We start from the raw sequence: 16,513 nt of genomic DNA, 5'->3' as shown, positions 1-16,513 counted from the left end.
GTCAGTGGGGAGGGGGAACTGGGTCAAAGAAGTTGAAGTGATTAGCCAAAGACAATACTTGCAAAATCTACAGACACAGACAACAGTGTGGTGGTGGCCAGATGAAGGGTGGTTGGCTGCTGGGTGGAGGTTGGCAAAGGGAGGGAAATTGGGACATATGTAATAGTGTTAACAATCAAAGTAAAGTTGAAAAAGAAATCTGACAAATAATTTTAAAATCAAATCTGTGATTCTGATTAGGGGAGAAGAGAAAAAACCTAATACTCACCATAGATTTTTTATTGCCACTTGAAGATTTACATCCTGCTAGACAAGGTGATATGTAAGTTATTCCATTGTCCCCACAGACTGGTTCCCATTCACTTTCATCACAATTGCAGTCTGAGTTGCAATAAGAAAGCGGTACATTTATGTGAGATGACACTGGATTATTTCTGGAAAGATATGATAGACATATATCAAAAACAGATGAGGAGGAAGAAGAGAAGAAGGAGTAGAAGAGGAGGAGGAGGAGGAGGGGGAGGAGGAGGAGAGGGAGGAGGAGGGGGGAGGAGAAGGAGGAGGAGAGTGAGGAGAGAGAGGAAGTAAAAAGAAGAAAAAGGAAGGGAAAGGAAGGTGAGAGGAGGGGAATAGAAAGGGGAGAGGAGATAGGAGGAAGGAAGAAAGGGGAAATAAGGGAAAGCATTGTCCTTTAATTCAATAGAGAAATTTGATGAGCAATGAAGCCAAAATAGCAAAGTTTTATAGGACTTATTAACTTTTACCCTCCATCTTTACACAGACATAATTTATGATAAAGATAAGGTAAAACAATAAAAAGAAAGCAAAGAGGATAGGTGAAACATAGACAAGAGATTTTGTGACTCTATCAAGAAATTACTCATTAAATAAGTCACTTCATTTTTCTGTTACTCAGTTTCTCTTCAGCAAGGTAATGGCATTAGATGAAGGTTCCTCCCAGCTCATTGTAAAGTCCCCAAAATCTGTGAATGTTATTTAACTAATTTGAATTTTAAATGTTATATTTTCACTACATAGGAAAATAATTTAACATGGTTAAAGCAGAATCCCTAAGGATCAATTTTTTAAAAATCAAGAAAAAAAAATCCATTGAGAAAGACTAGAAACACTCCATATAATTTTTAAATGAAACTACACATACTTTATATTGACTAACTGTAAAACATGGATATATTGATAAAATATAATCTTAAAACATTGCTGAAATGACAAAATAGAACTCTGTATAATTACTTTTCTACTTATAGATTTTTAAAACTATATTTTGGCTTTTGGTAAAAATCTTGATAATAATTGAGGATTGATAAACTATCTTTGAATGAGAATATAATTTACATAAAAGAAGAAAAAAGTAGATTCTGAAATTCCAAAATGCTATTATCAATAATTTTACTAAAAAGCATCTTATATCCAATTCTGTTTGGGGACATACAACTGGAAGTGGTTAAATTTAATGATTAATGACCCAGTCCAGATATTGCAATCAGAAACTCCTGTGTTCACATTAACTCTGCCATGTTAGCAATGTAACAATTCTTTCTAAAATCAATTTTGCCATTTGTAAGTCATATATAATAGCATCAATCTCATGGGATTTTTTTTTGAAAAATATTAATTTGGCAGTTCACAAACATTTTGTTCTTAGTAGCTCTTCACACTCAAAAGTTTTGGGGCTCTCCAAGTTTTTTGTTCAAGTGGGTATATCTGTTGATATATACTCTATTAGAAATCAATGCTAAGAAAACTTTAATGTATGAGAATACACAAGCACACATATCATTAGCCATCAGACTGGTGTTATCATTGCATGTCTTGTAGGCTTAGAAAATATCACTATACATTCATGAGAACATGAGAATGGAAAAGGCAAATACTGTCTTGGTATCATTTTAAAAATACTTAAAAATTTGTTGACACTCTAATAAGCTTTCAGGGACCTCTATAGATCCTCAGACCACATTCTGAGAACCTCTGCACTAATTCATACATTTAAAACTTTCCCCAGTGACTAGCATTTCATAAATGCTGAATACATTGATTCAGTTGTTTAATATCATTAGGCTATGAATTCCATGAGGGCATCTTCTTGACCTTTAAGGAAGCACTCAGCAAAATTTACTGACTGAAAAACATCCCAGAGGACTGTAGCTGCCTTCTTTTGAATTATGGCACAGTTACTGTACTTGTTTTCAGGGAACTGGCTAAAAGCAAAAGCCTGCTCTGGCAACCAGGGAGCCCTTGAACCAATGATGTGATGTGGTGCCGGTCTGGAGGCCTTGTAGGGCTGCAGACAAGTCGTAGTTTATCTGAGTCTCAACTAATAAAAAAAAAGAGATTATAAGAGGGTTGGGCTGCATGATCACTATGACTCTTTTACTGCTAAAGTTCAATGTTCTAGCTGCTCTGTAGTTTGACTTACTAGAGTGGGTGATGCTGTATAGAAATAATCAACAACAGTCAGGATTAGGAGGAATCGAGGAGATAATGCAAGGCTAGGTTGTCAAGCCAACAAAAATAGGATGATACTTAGGTAAGGAAATGTGGGAATATTTGACAAGTTAAAATTGATGCTTCATAAGATCCAGAGTGTAAAAGCTTTGAGCCAACAATAAGGGTCACTAAGGAGCATGGTTACTAAACTATGATCCAGGGATCCTTGCTTGTTGCTTGAATGTGAACCTTCCTAAGCTTGAATGTAAACTTTCCTAAACTCAAGTTGTCGGCTGTATTTAGGAGATGATAAGAAATCTGCACAGGAATCTTGCCCTTGATTTGAGGTAGAGACCATAGTACAAGGAATACTTAACAATATACTATATAATAAAAGCCTAATATGCTAAGTGTCTGGTCATCCAGTTGTCTGTTCAACCAATCAAAGCATAATATGCTAATGATATGCTAAGGCCGCTCAACAGCTCGCTATGACATGCATTGATCACTAGGGGGTAGACGCTCCAACTGGTAGGTTAGCTTGCTGCTGGGGTCCAGCCGATCAGGACTGAGCAAGATGGGCCAAACATACCCTGGAGCCCTCCCATGGTCCCTCCCCCACTGGTCAACCTCCTGTGTCCCTCTCTGGCCCCATCCTGCACCAGTGGGGTCCCTTAGCCTGGTCTGTGCCCTCTTGCAATCAGGGACCCCTTAGGGGATGTCAGAGAACCAGTTTCAGCCTGATCCCGCACCCAGGCCGAGTGACCCCGCTGGTGCACGAATTCGTGCACGGGCCTCTAGTTTGATAATAATAATAAAAATGAAAAGTTTTCTAGGATGTTATATGCAATTATATATAGGATGCTTATCAATTCTGTCAAAGTAGACATTACAAGAAGAAGCAGTATTAGTTTGCAGAAATGGAGAAATCAATAGTACAATGTTTTCTTATAAAAGTAGTTGTTAAACATAAAAATTAACTGCAGATACAGATAGTTCAGTTGCTTATAGAAAATGTCATTTGTATTCATCTCATGATCCATCCAAGATTATAATGGTTAAGATTAAGAATTTTGGAGTAAAAAACCCTAAATTTAAGTCAAATCTTAACATTGCTAGCCATATTATCTGTGTATCCTCTAAACCTTGCTTTTCCTAACTATAAAATGGAAATAAAAGTGTCCATCACTCATTGTAAGCACCCCATACATGGTAACTATTATTACAAACTATGTCACTTTTTTAAAGCAAAGAATAAAAAAGATTTTTTTTAATCTTAAAAAAAAATGTACTTTTTAGGAATTTGTAAGTTAGAAATTTCTCTCAAAAGAAAGTTTAGTTAAAATTGTCATCTACCCTGGTTTCTTTAAAGTCTTTTACATTGAGTAGTTTATACATTGTACAAATGATATATTGATATATACAAACCCATCATAGGTCAAGGTTAGGCCAGCAACCGATTTGTTTTCACAGATTAGTGCAAAATTTAATAGGTAAAGTAGGAGGGTCAATATGTTGATACAAAGTAAATATTTGGCAATTCCAAGCAAGGTAAATTTGAATTTTTTAATGATATATCCTCCTGTAAACATTCCAGATGCAATAGTTGGTATGGTTATGAATCCTAGAGATAAAAGAAAAAATAGTAATTATATACATACAGTTATTCTGGAATGTCTTTACATATGAAACACCATGTATATCAACCAAGTTCATTATAATCTTATTATTTCTTAAGACTGGCAGGCCTGGATGGAGGAAGGGTACCAGTGTACCATATGGGAGGGATAAAAATGATTTCTTCTTGCCAATGCTGAGGGTTTTGTTTCCCCAATAGCACAAGTCAGTGACTGAGAATATTTGTATGTTTCAACAGATAGTTTCTATGAGATGCTTCCCCCCCGGAAAACAACAAAACATCATTTTCCTGCCTATGAGACTTCCATCCTACCATCTAAAATCCTTCACATTTCCTCAAATTGAAGAGTTCCAGTTCTTAAAAGTGCATTCCAAATTTGCTCAGTACTTTAGAATTGAATACTTGAATTACTATCTCTTTTTTATTCATTCAAACACACATATACTCTGAAATGATAAAAAGGCCTATTATCAGTATTAAACATGGTTGGTCCCTCTTATAAGTTTTCCCTTTCATTGTCCTGCAAGAGTTATTAAATATGAAGACCACTCTAACAAAAAAATTCAGGCTGGGAACATTACTGGGAACAAAATTAACTCTTACAGTTCAGACTCTTAAGTTCAATTTGAGCATCATACATAATTAATATTTTATTGTTTATTTATGACCTGCTCACATGCCACTTGATAAATTCAATTTAATTTATGAAATATTTATTAAGTTTCTACTCTACCAGGTATAAATGAAGAATGATGTAAGAAAGCCATTCCTTCACAAGCAAGTTTCACTATGTCATAAGATATAGATATTGTAGCAAAAGACCCCTCTCTGCTATATGGTATTTGTTTTGAATTATGTAGACATCAATGGTTTGTTTAAATTGTTTTTCTTTGGGAAACATCAATGCTCTATTTTTTGTAAGTAGCTGGATCCTGATTCAAAGTTCATGAATTATGAAAATATAATGATTACATTACAAAAGGATTTGTCTCTGAATTTCAGCACTAAATTTTAAGATCCAATTATGCAGATACCATGTCTAAATGTTCCATTTACATGCATTTTTTTTTCTTCAGGAATTTATCTATTCAAAAATAATATGAGATGTCACTTCAAATACAGAACAAAGATGACATCACAAAATGGAAAAATTTGATAATATTTGCAAAAGAATAAATTGAAATTATATTTACTAAAATATGAAGTTGCCATCACAACAAAATGTCACTTAGGACTCAGTTACTCTGTAGTATATTGCTTATCAAGCAAACAGAAACAATGTGTCTTACCAAGCACTATGTTGGTCGCAGATGCTGACTGACCATATTGCTGTTCTATGTATTTGAAGATAAAAGTAATAATACCAATATAGGCACTGGATTGTATCAATGTCAAAAACAAAAATAAAACATATAAGGGATTGGTAAGGATGCTTTTTAAGGACTGGAAAAAACCTGTAAAAACAGAAGTATAAAGAAAATTCAATAATTAACTTAAATATATATCAATATCTTAATTTTATAAATATGTTATATAACATTTAATTATCATAATAAAAGGCTAATATGCAAATGGTCATCACACAGTGATGCCATAACAACTGATCAGCAGGGACCTGAGACTGTGTGGCGCTGGGCTGGGGTGGGGGGGGGGGGACCTGAGGTCACACTCTCCACCTGGCGGGGCTTGATGGGGGTGGGGCTGGCCAGGTCTGGGTCTCACCCAATGGGGATGGGACTGGCCAGGTCGTGGTCTGGCATGATTTTGAAGTGGGCATGGGCAGGTGGGGACTTGACTCTGGGTCCCATGGCATGCCTCAGACTCTGACAGAAGGGAGATTTTCATATACATTTTACTAATTTTCTTTCATCTCTGATACTTCTATTATAGAGAAAGGGCAAATAGCAAAATTAAAATATTTCCTCTAATTAATTCCCTTTAAATGTGCACGAATTTTGTGCACTGGGCCACTAGTATTATATAAATAGATAACACAGAAAGACAGAATACCTGCTAATCCTATCAACAGTTTATTATAGAGACAAACCAAGATGGCGGCATAAGATAAACACCTAATTGTTGCCTACCACAACAATTTTAAAACTACAACTTGAAAACAGAGCGGACATCACCCAGTACCACCAGAAAGCTGGCTGAGTGGAAGTTCTACAACTAGAGAAAAAGAGAAAAGGACGCTGAGCCTCAGGAGCTGTGGAGGTGTGGAGATCCGTGAGTGCAGAAAGGGCTGGCGGCTGTATACGTGGCTGGCTTACTCGCAGCGCGCGGAGAGGGTGGATAGCAAACGCATGGCTAGCTTTCTCATTCAGGAGGAAAACAAAACCTCTGGACTACACTGATATCCAGCTCCAGTCAGGGAGAAACTGGACTGTCTGGCAGCGGGCGAAGCTCAAGAGCAGCCTTCTCTCAGAGGTGCGCAGCCATTGTTGCGGGACACGGAGAATAGGGCCCTCTTAGGGCGGGGCTGACGGGAAACCAAAGCTTGACTGCTTCACCCTGAGACTCCACCCTGAGACTCTGCCCCATCCAAGCTGAGCACAAAAGCCCTCCCAGCGGAGACACTGCTGATTCTCACAGCCAATTGGCTTGGAAATCACCTCCCCCTAGTGATACCAACACCAGTCAAGGCTTAACTACAACAAGACTGTGCACACAGCCCTCAAAGGGGTGCACCAAGAGGGTCCACCACAGGTAACTGGGGAGGCTGAGCTACTGGACCCTGCCAGGACACGTAACACACAAAGCAACTCCATCAACTCAGGGAAGCAGCTAAAATGCAGAGACAAAGAGGCAGGCCACAATTGAAGGAAATGGAGGAAAGCAAAAGACTGGATATAGAGTTCAAACACGGTTATAAGGTTTTTCAAGAATTTCCTAGAAAAGGCTGATAAATTAAACGAGACCCTCGAAGATATGAAAAGGGATCAACTAGAAATTAAGCATACACTGACTGAAATAAAAAATATTATACAGAGACCTAAAAGCAGACTAGAGGATCGCAAGAATCAAGTCAAAGATTTGGAATACCAAGAAGCAAAAAACACTCCTCTGGAAAAGCAAAAAGCAAAAAGAATACAAAAAGTTGAAGATAGTGTAAGAAGCCTCTGGGACAACTTCAAGCATACCAACATAAGAATTATGGGGGTCCCAGAAGAAGAGAGAGAGCAAGATACTGAAAACCTATTTGAAGAAATAGTGACAGAAAACTTCCCCCACCTGGTGAAAGAAATAGACTTATAAGTCCAGGAAACACAGAGAACCCCAAACAAAAGGAATCCAAAGAGGACCACACCAAGACACATCATAATTAAAATGCCAAGAGCAAAAGACAAAGAGAGAATATTAAAAGCAGCAAGAGAAAAACAGTTAGTTACCTACAAGGGAGCACCCATATGATTGTCAGCTGATTTCTCAACAGAAACTATGCAGGCCAGACGGGAATGGCAAGAAATATTCAAAGTGGTGAATAGCAAGAACCTACAACCAAGATTACTCTACCCAGCAAAGCTATCATTCAGAATTGAAGGTCAGATAAAGAGCTTCACAGACAAGAAAAAGCTAAAGGAGTTCATCACCGCCAAACTAGAATTATATGAAATGTTGAAAGGTATTCTTTAAGAAGAGGAAGAAGAAGATAAAGATAAAAATTATGAACAACAAATACGTAACTATCAACAAGTGAATCTAAAAACCAAGGGAATAAAAAATCTGATGAACAGTATTAACTGGTGAATATAATAGAATCAGGGGCATTGAAAGGGAGTGGACTGACAATTCTCAGGGGAAAAGGGGAGTGGGGGTGCGGGAAGAGACTGAAAAAAATCGTACACCTATGGATGAGGACAGTGGGGGGAAGGGGTAAGGGCAGAGGGTGGGGTAGGAACCTGGTGGAGGGGAGCTATGGGGGGAAAAAGAGGAACAATTGTAATAATCTGAAAAATAAAGATTTATTAAATTAAAAAAACAAAAAACAGTTTATTATATATTCTTTCCATTTTTTCCATATATGCATTTATATTTATTTAGTTCATTTTACCTAGATGGGATCACATATACATGTTGTTTGCAACTTGCTTTGTTCACTTTGCATTTGGTTAGTTTTGTCACTCTACCATACAACTACATACATGATTAATTAATTAATTCATTCATTCAACAAATATTTGGTTTTTAACTGGGTCAGGCAATATGCTAGGTGCTCAAGAAACAAAAGTGAAGAAGACTTGCAATGTCTCTTATTTATTAGCACTTAATAATATAATTACTTTCTATATAATAAAAGCCTAAGCGACCATTATGGCGGAATGACCAGAATGACCGGTTGCTTTGATGCGCACTGACCACCAGGGGGCAGATGCTCAATGCAGGAACTGCCCCCTGGTGGTCAGTGCGCTCCCACAGAGTGAGTGATGTTCAGCCAGAAGCTGGGCTCATGGCTGGCAAGCGCAGTGGAGGTGGCGGGAGCCTGTCCTGCCTCTGCGGCAATACTAAGGAGCAGTGAGCTGAGTGGTAAGGAGCAAGCAGACGAGCAGTAAGGAGTGAGAGACCCCAGATTGCGAGAGGGATGTCCGCCTGCTGGGCCTAATCTGGGGGGGACTGGGCCTAAGTTGGCAGGTGGACATACCCCGAGGGGTTCCAGACTGCAAGAGGATGCAGGCCAGGCTGAGGGACGCCCCCATCCCAGTGCACGGATTTTTTGCACCAGGCCTCTAGTATTAACAATATAATTGTTAAGTAGAAATTTACCTTAAAAATAGTATAATCACAGAAATAAGAAGACTAAGGTTCAAAAATAATAAAGATCAATTTAGTACCAGGACACAGGCCTCTTGTTTCCTGGTATAAAGTTTTTCCACGACAAAATACTGCCTCAGTAAAGCTGGCATTATTATAATTATTATATATTACCTTTATGAAGGTGCAAGGAAAGGCAAAGAATAATGATGTGTCTCAGGTGACATTTATGACAATAACAGTAAGCCACCTGTGCCTACAAATAGATGCATAACAAATTCATAACTTCTCTCCATGGCAAGAATTATGTGACCTGGATCTGTGATTAATAGGCCAATCAGCTATATTGGGAGCTAAAGTGAAAGGAGCTACTTAGAAAAATAGGAAAAGGTATCAGAGTCTAAAAAGTCAGAACCAGATATAGCCTTTTTATACACCAATAATGAACTCACAGAAAGAGAAATGAAAAAAACAATCCCATTTACCATTGTACCAAAATAAAATTAAGATACTTAGGAATAAACTTAACTAAGGAGGTAAAAGACCTGTACTTGGAAATCTACAGGACATTGAAAAAAGAGATAGAGGAAGACATAAACAAATGGAAGAACATACCATGTTCATGGATTGGTAGAATCAACATCATTAAAATGTCCATACTACCCAAAGCAATCTACAGATTCAATGCAATCCCCATTAAAATACCAAAGGCATACTTCAAAGATCTAGAACAAACTCTCCAAAAATTCATCTGGAATAAAAAAGGACCCCGAATAGCCACAGCTGTCCTGAGAAAGAAGAACAAAGTTGAAGGGACCACAATACCAGATATCAAGCTAAAGTACCAAGCCACAGTACTCAAAACAGCCTGGTACTGGCACAAGAACAGACATATAGACCAATGGAACAGTATAGAGGACCCAGAAATTGACCCAAGCCATTATACTCTATTAATATTTGACAAAGGAGGCAAGAGCATACAATGGAGTCAAAACAGTTTCTTTAATAAATGGTGCTGGGAAATTTGGTCAGATACATGCAAATCAAAAAAAAAAAAAAAAAGAAAGAAAGAAAAAAAAAGAAAGAAACTAGGTCACCAACTTACACCATACACAAAAGCAAACTCAAAATGGCTAAAGGACTTAAATGTAAGACAGGAAACCATAAAAATCCTACAAAACTCCATAGGCAGCAAAATAGTAGACATATGTCATAGCAATATCTTTACAGATACAGCTCCTAGGGCAATGGAAACTAAAGAGAAAATAAACAAATGGGACTACATAAAATAAACAGCTTCTGCACAGCAAAAGAAACCATCAACAAAACAACAAGAAAGCCCAATACATGGAAGAACATATTTGCCAACAATATTTCAGATAAGGGTTTAATCTCCAAAATTTACATAGCACTCATACAACTTAACAAAAGGAAGATAAATGATCCAATCAAAAAATGGGCAAAGGACCTAAATAGACACTTTTCGAAAGAGGACTTACTAGTACAGAAGGCTGAGAGACATATGAAAACATGCTCAAAGTCACTAATCATCTGAGAGATGCAAATCAAAACAACAACGAGGTACCATCTCACACCTGTCAGAATGGCTATCATTAACAAATCAACAAAGGACAAGTGCTGGTGAGGATGTGGAGAAAAAGGAACCCTCGTGCACTGCTGGTGGGAATGCAGACTGGTGCAGCCACTGTAGAAGACAGTATGGAGTTTCCTCAAAAAGTTAAAAATGGAACTCCCATTTAACCTAGTAATTCCACTTCTAGGACTATATCCCAAGAAACCAGAAACACCAATCAGAAAGGATATATGCACCCCTATGTTCATAGCAACAAAATTTACAATAGCCAAGATTTGGAAACAGCCTAAGTGCCCATCAGCAGATGAGTGGATTAAAAAACTGTGCTACATCTACACAATGGAATACTATGCTGCTATAAAAAAAGAACTTTTACCATTTGCAACAGCATGGATGGAATTGGAGAGCATTATGCTAAGTGAAATAAGCTAGTCGGAGAAAGAGAAATATCATATGATCTTATTCATATATATATAGGATATAATGATCAACATAATTTGATGAACAAGAATAGATCCAGAAACAAATGAAAGGGGATGGGGGGTTGGGGAGGTTAGAGATCAACCAAAGGATTTGTATGCATGCATATTAGTGTAAACCAATGGACACAGACACCTGGGCGGTGGGGGCTTGCGGGGGGGGGGAGGGGGAGGCGGCGGGTCAAGTGGGGGGGAAAAAAGGAGACATATGTAAAACTTTAGACAATAAATAAATTAAATGAGTTGTGACATTGGGTCAAAATAATTGAAGCAGATGAGTTCACCAAATCATTGAATTTTTGAGGTGGGTAGGAACTTGGGTGTTGTCTAATCTGAACTTCCACACAATCATGATTCACTATATATCTTCAATAGTTAGATCAATACAAGTGACATTAAGCTAACAACCTCAGAAAGAAATTTGCTCCATTTTTGGCTAATTCTTATTGTTTATGATTATTTTTGTTACAATTGTTTTTGTAATTAACTGAAATATTTCTTTATTTCTTTCTAAACAACTAATCTTTCTAAACAATATATATAACAAAGCCAATATTGTTTTTTCTAAGTGTTCTTAGTTATTTCATCTATTCCTAGCAGCACATAATTAAGGACCTCTTTACTTTTCTGATCACTATCTTATAAACACAATTGATAATATAGATGATGTTTACAACTATTCTATTTTTGCATATCCATCATCCTCTCCATTTTGTTTTGGCTCACAGTCAACCAAGTTCATTATAGGTTTAGCCAATCCACTACTTTTCATGGCTTTGATTTGGTACAGTGGAAACAGCCTAGACCAAGTGAAGTTTTCTTGGTATTCTATTTTTAGTGTGTATGTTACATTTCAGAAACTTCTATCTAACTCAGTGATGTGCTGGTAAATGTTTAGCAACTGAGACTTGGGAAAACAAGGCCTGATTTGTAGTATTTCCAAATTTCCAAAATAATAAATGGTAAATTCTCCCACAATATCCAATTTCAAGCTTCCAGTGTAGCTGAAAAATGAACAGTCCTCTCTCACAAGCCAATACAAACTGGCTCCATCACACCATTGCTGTTGGATTAGAATGATGGGGAGGATAAAATAACAATCAAGTGAGTGAGTGTAAGAACTGGTGAGAGGGAGTGCTTGGGTACACCTGAGAATATTTAATTCACTTCAACTTTAACTTGAAAAGGTTGCAAGGGTTTAGGCATTGCCCTTGCTTTGGTTTTTATGTTCCACCATTTCTGTGCAATGTGAAAACTGCACTAGAACCTCCAGGTGTCAACCACCTTGCTCTGAATGCTGTTCGTCATTGTCCAGACTATTGCTCCCAACTTGTTTTCCATTAGCCCTCAGGGCTTACGTTTGAAAGGACCAGCACTATCACATGGTGGAGGATCATTATTCACTTGACTGACTTGGATAATCTTAACTACTACTATTGCTTCTGCTCCATTTAAAAAAATATATATTTTATTGATTTTTTTTAGAGAGAGGAAGAGAGAGGGACAAAGAGTCAGAAACATCCATGAGAGAGAAACATCAATCAGCTGCCTCCTGCACACCTCCTACTGGGGATGTGCCCGCAACCAAGGTACATGCCCTTGACCTGAATCCAACCTGGGACCTTTCAGTCCGCAGGCTGACACTCTATCCACTGAGCCAAACCAGTTAGGGCTCTGCTCCATTTTTAAATATTTACATAAGCAAACTTCTGCTATATGATTACCAAGAAAAAAAGTCTTACTCTAATTATCTAGAGGGAAACCTCTGTCTTCCTTCTCCTTACTCCATCTCTCCATGTAACAATAGTAAACTTGCCCAATTTATAGGCACTCATAATTTCTTTTTAAAAATAATATATTTTTATTTATTTCAGAGAGGAAGGGAGAGGGAGAGAGATAAAAACATCAATGATGAAAGACAATCATTGATCGGCCACCTCCTGCACACCCCCTACTGCAGATTGAGCCTGAAACCTGGGCATGTGTCCTGACTGAGAATCAAACCATGACTTCCTGGTTAATAGGCTGATGCTCAACCACTGAGCAACACTGGCCGGGTTTATAATTTCTCACATTTAACTTTACCATAGTACTTAAAGATTGTATTGCAAGTGTCTATATACGTCTTGGTACAACCCACTAGATTGTAAATTCTTGGAAAACCGAGGCAATATTCTATCTTCAAGGCATAGTTCGGTGCCTGGTACCATTTGTGAATAAGTGAATGAATGAATGAATGACATACAACAGTCCTTTTAACCCTCATAGTTTACAGCATATTATTTTGAAATGAATATATACTCTCTAGTTTTAGAAGCAACAGATACTTTTAGTCTTTGGTTGGTTTCTCCCTGCTAAACACCACAAACCTAATTCTTTTCTCTTCAGAGAGTAGTATATCAGTATTCAGAAAACATTTACTAACCTTAGTAGGGTCTTAGAACAATAATTCAGTTCAATTTAGTGCAGAACAAAGCCAACTCTAGATGATTTGAGTATGATATACTATTTTGGAATACTCACTCCTCATTTCACTGGGGATTAACAATTCCCAATGACAATACATATGAAATACTTACCAGTTATGTTTTCAGTCACCTTTTGTCCAGGGTCTATTGGAATAGTCATTTGACTCCTTTCCTCATTTGTTTTGGACACATGCAAAGATACTGAAACTTTCCTTTCTTTCTGTGGTTTATCCAGATTTTTGGGCAGGAAAAAAAATGGTATGGAAGACATAATGGATAACAGTCCAGCAAAAAGGAAACTAAGCCACCAAGCACCAACCCAACGAGAGTCCTTAGGAGTGATTCTGATATTTCCTATAATAAAGAATTAGAATAGGACAATAAAATTATTTTGCAATACAGTAAATTCTGGGCAATAGTGGTAATGATTGCTCTGCTCCTTTGATAAACAAATAAACTACATTTTATCAGTTCTGTGACTCTATATTATTTTTTCATACTTTGTCATCTCTTAAATTAGGATAAGCCCCCAGTTTAATGGCATCATATGATTGCTGTTGTCTAGGAATCAGTCATGTCATTGCCTGAGCTGGTGTGAACTTGGTAGCTTTTCTGGTGACATGACTGGACAATTGCCATCATTGAACTTTTAAGCCTGCAAACCATTGAAGTATCAGTTATGAAAGGCATATAAATCCTTGTTATTGTCTGAAAACCATTGGCACCATCTGCTGAGGTTAAGAAAGCACCAGCAATGATATTTACAGAACTTTGCAAGAATTTCTCAGAGCCAATCATGGCGTTTCCTCCCTCCTCTCTCCTCCTCCAGAAACCTGCATTTCCAACTCTTTGACAGCACAGCATTCATGAGTAATATGTACCACTATATCTAAACAAATATAAATGAGCTATTTCAGCAAGCATAAAGTAAACATTCTAAGTAGTAATAAAGCACAACACATACCCAGACACATGCACACACACACCATAGAAGTTTGAAGCACAATAATATTAGCACTACACTTGGATCTATTAGAAAACTTAGTGACATGAGAAAATATTGACTTGATTTAAAACTGTATAGAAATAAATTATCCATTCTATTTCATGAAGTACCTTTCAAATATGCACAGATCTGGGTTTAGAATTTATTTTCATGATAATATTGTTTCATAATCAGCAACTCAGACAGATTTTAGGAAACAATTGGTAAAAGCAGTGACTCCATCTATATGCTAATTATTCATCTGTCAGAAATGTCATTTTGATAGCATTTTTTTTTGTTCTATCACTGGTCTACATACAGCAACAAGAAGTCATAATATAACTAAACATGACCTATTAAAGTATTTTCTTTAGCTCACACACTGTCTTAAAAATTAAAAAATTCTACAGAAAAATCTGGATTTTTTAAAAACTAATCAGAATATCTTGTTAAGGCTGGATCCAAATTTCTGCATGAAAGAATAGCTTGAGGCTGACTATCTACTTTATCATATATTTACATCATAGTCATGGCTGAATAAGAGAAGATGTAATAAGATCTAAGCATTCATCGGTAGAAATGGAATCACCAGGAATTCTAAAATATTGTGAGTAGCGATTTCTGATTATAGAAAAGAGGTTACAAAATGATTATCCTAAAGACTTTAACAATTTATTTCTGTATTCCTAGTGATAAAAACAATGATGTACGTGGAGGTATATGAGTAGAAATGTACAGAATGTGAACCTAAACTCTAATTACATTTCCAAAATAAATGTACAACATTTCAACAGATACTAGCTTTAGCTTTATATTATAAAACACTTTCAAGTTTGTGGTTATTGTTGGCCTACTGTGATGTCTACTGCATTATGGAAATAAATCCTTTGATCACCTTGGAGATCTGTTCAAGTCCTGGTGAGATAGAAAATAAGATTTGTTTATTCACACACACTAATTACCTATTATATGTGAAGTCAGAGACCATCCTGATATGTTCTAAAAGAGATGACAGGTAAGTGCACTAATGTTTGTGGCTAATTGTATAAAGGCTACAATCAAGGCATGCTCTTGGTGACTACTAGGGGCACTGAACTTTGGGCCATATGGTTTCTCTGAAGAGGGTGTAGTAAGTTTTCTCTGAACAGGAGCCACATTTTGGAAAAGATTTTAAGAACTATGCAAACAGAAAATTGAGAGAAGGTTTTCCAAGGATAAATGCAGGGAAGTGATATTAAAGGGCATATTTGAGAAATCTGCAAATGCAATTATTTTGGATGAACTAATCTTAAGCAAGTTTGTTAAAAACAATTTTTATTATATACTTAGTGGTAAAAGCCAGGTGTAGACAGGGGATGAATTTTATTTTTATTCTGGTTATTTTTATTTTAAGGAATGGGTATTTTATTTTTATTTTTGTTTATCCTCACCCAAGGATATTTTTCCATTGATTTTTAGAGAGAATGGAAGAGAGAGGAGAAGGCAGAGAGAAATAGGGATGTGAGAGAAACACATTGATTGGTTGCCTCCTGAATGAGCCCTAACCAGGGCCTAGGCCGGGGAGGAGCCTGCAACTGAGGTATGTGCCTTTGACTGGAATCGAACCCGGGACCCTTTGGTCTGCAGGCCAACGTTCTATCCACTGAGCCAAACCAGCTAGGGCTATTCTGGTTATTAGTACATTTATTTCCTATCTGTAACTTTTGATTGTCAGCAAAGAACTATTGAAAGAATTAATTAAATTATTTGGGAATGATATCCTGTACTTGGAAAGCATTATCATGTTACCTTGTTCTGATTATACTTACTCAGATCTACATATCCGATATCCACATACATTTTAGAAAACAGAGATCCCACTGTAAAGCCAAGGATTGGACCAATCATTGCTATTGCAAGCAAAGTACCTGAAAATATTACAAAACTATTTTATCAGATGCCAGAAATACATGGTTCTTATTCAATATGTTTTTAAAAGTAATATTATACAATACATTTTTCCAAATAAAACTTTTAATAAATAAAAGAATGGTTGATGGTGATTGCCAGGGGATGGGGGTGAGGAGAGGTGGAGGAGAGTTTGAGGGGATAAATGGTGATAGAAGGAGACTTGACTTGGGGTGATGAGCACACAATACAACATAC

General features: G+C 37.0%; 1 protein-coding gene across 1 annotated transcript in view; it reads right to left on the bottom strand.

The window, feature by feature from the left end:
• Positions 1-16,513, bottom strand: part of LOC307102083 (solute carrier organic anion transporter family member 1B3-like) — a gene marked incomplete at its 3' end in the record, with an annotated part of 46,756 nt that overhangs the window by 12,799 nt on the left and 17,444 nt on the right. The window contains exons 7-11 of the mRNA XM_079775526.1: positions 16,177-16,275; positions 13,495-13,737; positions 5,380-5,544; positions 3,880-4,075; positions 269-434 (exon numbers count right to left, since the gene is read on the bottom strand). Coding sequence (XP_079631652.1) covers positions 269-434; positions 3,880-4,075; positions 5,380-5,544; positions 13,495-13,737; positions 16,177-16,275 — 869 coding nt within the window. The remainder of the gene's footprint in view (positions 1-268; positions 435-3,879; positions 4,076-5,379; positions 5,545-13,494; positions 13,738-16,176; positions 16,276-16,513) is intronic.

This window comes from Cnephaeus nilssonii (genome assembly GCF_951640355.1).
Source record: "Cnephaeus nilssonii genome assembly, chromosome: 6".
Taxonomy (NCBI): domain Eukaryota; kingdom Metazoa; phylum Chordata; class Mammalia; order Chiroptera; family Vespertilionidae; genus Cnephaeus; species Cnephaeus nilssonii.
The sequence above is the reverse complement of the archived record's forward strand: the minus strand, read 5'-3'. Positions and strand labels throughout refer to the sequence as shown.